Here is a 4,059-nt window from a genome sequence, read left to right as displayed (position 1 = left end):
GAGTTAAGCAGCAAAATCCATCCGTTATCCATCTCAAGGGGTGGCCATTTTGTCATTTATGCCGACTGAAAATGACATCACAACTACTTTGGGTTCAGGTGACAACCAATCACGGCTCAGCTTCAGAAACAGGTAAAACAGGTAAGCCGTGATTGGTCATTACCTGAGCCCTGAGCAGTTGTGATGTCATTTTCAGGCGACAGAAGTGACAAAATGGCCACCCCAGATATGGCTAAAAACGAGTGGATTAACTCCTATTCCACAAATAGAATATTTATCAGAATGCCTTGTTTCAACTAGTGGGCTTGCATAGAACATATTCTTGAAAAAAATATGTTTGAGTTGACTTCCCTTTAAAGGGGAAACAAATAAAAATAAAAAGGCAGCAAGTATCATCCCGTTCACTGTTTAAATGACTGTTCATAACCTGGGGTCGATGCATAGTTGTGTGAAAATTGTGATCTCTGTAAATGAAGAAGATGCCAAAATAACATAATTCACAGATTTACAGTCAAAACAAAAACTGCGTGCTGAATATAGTGCATCATGTCCTTGGCACTGACTTCCTTTCTATACTGGAAAATCAGATTTAGCTTTGCATCTAGTTCCTTTCCAAAACCAAAGAGCAACTAAGCCACAAAACACTCCCAAGAGGAGAGTCGGTGCTCCAAGCGCCAGCGCTACAGTGGTGTCGGCCCCCACCGCGATAACCATGCCAGCCAACACCAGCACCACAGCAGCCGCTGAGGCCACGTAGATGTTCTTTCTTTTGGACTTTTTCTTCTTTTCCCTCTCTTTCTCTTGCCTCTCCCTCTCCGCATCCCACATTTGTCTCTCCTCCTCCTTCTTCTCTTCCTCCTCTTGTTTCTTCCGTTCCTCTTCCTCTCTTAGCTTGCTCTGGGCTTTCTCATACATTTCATTTGTGTAGTGTTTCCCGCCGTTGTCTTGGATCATTTCCTTGATCATTGTGACAAGCTCTTTGACCTGGACGCGATCATCTGCGTCGTTGTTGTTGAAGGCGTGATATCTGCGTCCGAACGTGATGGAGAGCCTACGCAGCTCTTTGCACTCCTTTAGAGCATTGTCAGCTTTGGCCTGGTCTTTGCACGTGAATAGCATGATGGTGTACATGGATGCATCATCACCAAAGTTATCCTGGATCCACTTGACAGCATTTCTCTCCTCCTCGGTGAACCTCACTCCGAGCCTGATCACAAGTAGGAAGGCGTGAGGCCCAGGCACCGACATCTTGACACATTCCTCTATTCTTGACTTTAATTCTTCTTCGGTGATGGCAGTGTCAAACAGGCCTGGTGTGTCAATGACCTGCACTGCGGTCCCATCCACTTCGCCGCTCTGCGTCTCACAGTGTTTGGTCACCGACACTGGGCTCGGATCCTCCCGGAAGGCAGATCTGCCAAGTATGGTGTTGCCTGTTGCGCTCTTCCCTGATCCGGTCTTCCCCACTAGAACTATTCTCAGGCCACCAGACAGATCCACAGCTGAAAAGAAGATCTAGATTGATTAATCAAGCCTGGCCATATGTTGGAAGGGGAAGTCAACTCAAAAACATTTTTTCAAGAATATGTTCTATGCAGGGCCACTAATGGAAACAAGGCATTCTGATTAACATTGTGTTTGCGCAATATGAGTTAAGCAGCAAAATCCACCCATTTTTAGCCATCTCAGGGGGCGGCCATTTTGTCAATTCTGTCGACTATAGATGACATCGCAGTTGCTCAGGGCTCAGATAATGACCAATCATGGCTCAGCTGCAGAAAACAAGTGAGCTGTGATTGGTCGTTACCTGAGCTCTGAGCAACTGTGATGTCATTTTCAGTCGACAGAAATGACAAATGGCCACCCCCGGAGATGGCTAAAAACGGGTGGATTTTGCTATATTCCATGAACGCAATATTTATCAGAATGCCTTGTTTCAACTAGTGGGCCTGCTGGGAACATATTCTTCAAAAAAATATGTTTGGGTTGACTTCCCTTAAGTGTTGTTTTGTCATTGGGATCTGAATGTGATTTTTTTCCCCCCTTACTGTATATTACTTCATACTATCGAGATAAAAATGTACATAATGACCAACTTTAAAACAAGAGTAACATATTTATGTTATTACTTGAGAGTCAAAACACTATACACAGCTCAGTGTGATACAGAACAGTAAGACCACTGCAAACAAGCGCTACAATAACATATTGTTACTTTGATACCTCTCTGACTGTGACTCAAGTTATCATTGTAAAAAACTGATTATTTGACACAGCTTTGCATCAGGTCACATTCGATTGTGCAAGTGGTCATAATGTTGTGACTGGTAAGTATAGTTTTAATAAAATACTTGTCAATGTCAGAAAAGATCTTAGACTTAGATCTAAGATAGTGTGAAATTATGATGTTCGATTGCCTAAGATATGATTATTATATATTGTTACAGCCTGGAAAGCAACAAGCAATGCCATTATTTACTGAAAGTATTTCATAATAAAAGCAACATAAAGCCATTAGGTGATCACCTTGGGACTCACAATAATCATAATGAGGAGCGGTACAGATATAGACATGAGCATACCATCAAAGTTATTCAGACCACCCCCATCGCATCGAGGTAGAGTTTTCTGCTTCTTTTCTCGCAATGGTATTGCTGTAAAGTCAAATAATCATGCGGAAACACAAAGGGAAGGAGTTATTAGTCATTGACAACATTCACACTACCTGATGATGGAACATTCTGTTTCATTCTGTCTTGATTTTTACATTCAAAGCAACTTTTCGCACTCATCACACAACCAATCTGTTATTTGTGATCAAATCTTTGTCTTACCTTCAGCCATAACTTTAAGACTAATTTCCGATTAGCAAGTGACCAAATGTCTTTCTCCGGGTTTGAATTTAGATTTTATTTAGCTTCTCAACCCAGCTGTCCCGTTTGTTTGACTGGCAAACTTCTGGAAGTCAGGGATCTGCACAGGGCGCTTCCTATTTCCTTGTATTGTCTTTAAATTGAATTTGAGACTAAAATCCCCACATTGGCAGTCCAGCACGCTTGGTAGAACCTAAGAGGGTTGGAGTACCAACACAACTGCCATGTTTTGATCAAATAAAAGTAAATACAGCAACCCTGCTCTTCCACTGATTAATATTAGTTGATTTTACTGGTTCTTTTTCTCAGCCAGTTTGTTGAAAGGGGAGGGAGAAGACATCACATCCTTCCTTTGGTCACTTCACCTTCCCTCAAAAGCAAGACACTATAATGTCTACAGTCTGGCATCTCAAATTAATTAAGGTCATAGGCAAGTTCGTCTATGTGAAATGTACATTGTGTCCAGGACCGAAGACTTTGTCGTCATCAAAAGCCAAATATGCGTGCTGCGCGGGCGGGAGAGAGTAGAGAGAGGCTGACAATCATCCGTGAATCAGTCTGCATTGTTTGATAAACAATGTTGACTTTAAATAATCCCACTAGAAACATGAAGCATGAAGTGGACATTTGTGGTGATAGTAGTAATCCAGCCACGCAGACGGTTCATTTATTTATATGCGGCAGTGACGTGGAGAGATCGAGGAGCATCGAGAATGGGACTGTGCGGTGGGGGGAGGGATTGGGGCTTTTGAAAGATTCCATGAACGAATCTTTTGAACGATTCTTTTTGATTCAGTTGACTGAAAAGAACTGTTATGCCCATCACTACCGCCTTGCTAATTTGTCTATATGAGATGATCAGATGAGCCCCTACAAGTGGGACCATATTTCCATATTTGCTCATGTAAACACTGCGCCATGTGACATCTTATTATTTATTTTTTTTTGCACGTCACTTGACATTGTTTATACAAACAAACACAGCTGTAAAATAGTAGGCAGCTGTTTCTAGTTCAACCATGCAGTTTATAGTTGCAAACACCAATTACCCCTATTTATTTGTGCTACTATGTTTACAAGCAGCGCATAAAGGTCAACACTGCCTTGCTCAGTACCCCTATGTACTCTGCAGCATCACCAGCACCATTAATTTGACTTAGATGGCTAAAAATATATATTTGCACAT

General features: G+C 42.0%; 1 protein-coding gene across 1 annotated transcript; it reads right to left on the bottom strand.

The window, feature by feature from the left end:
• Window positions 1–200: 200 nt before the first annotated feature.
• Window positions 201–2,981, bottom strand: LOC147145807 (GTPase IMAP family member 9-like). The gene is made up of 3 exons (XM_086033505.1): window positions 2,835–2,981; window positions 2,583–2,654; window positions 201–1,502 (listed from the first exon to the last, which is right to left on the bottom strand). Exons 1-3 carry the CDS (start codon window positions 2,842–2,844, stop codon window positions 571–573), a joined length of 1,014 nt encoding a protein of 337 aa, XP_085889631.1. The 5' UTR covers window positions 2,845–2,981; the 3' UTR covers window positions 201–570.
• Window positions 2,982–4,059: the final 1,078 nt, after the last annotated feature.

This window comes from Filicampus tigris, chromosome 6 (assembly GCF_054856515.1).
Source record: "Filicampus tigris isolate MCC_2025a chromosome 6, RoL_Ftig_1.0, whole genome shotgun sequence".
NCBI lineage: Eukaryota > Metazoa > Chordata > Actinopteri > Syngnathiformes > Syngnathidae > Filicampus > Filicampus tigris.
This window is presented reverse-complemented; position numbering and strand designations above follow the sequence as displayed.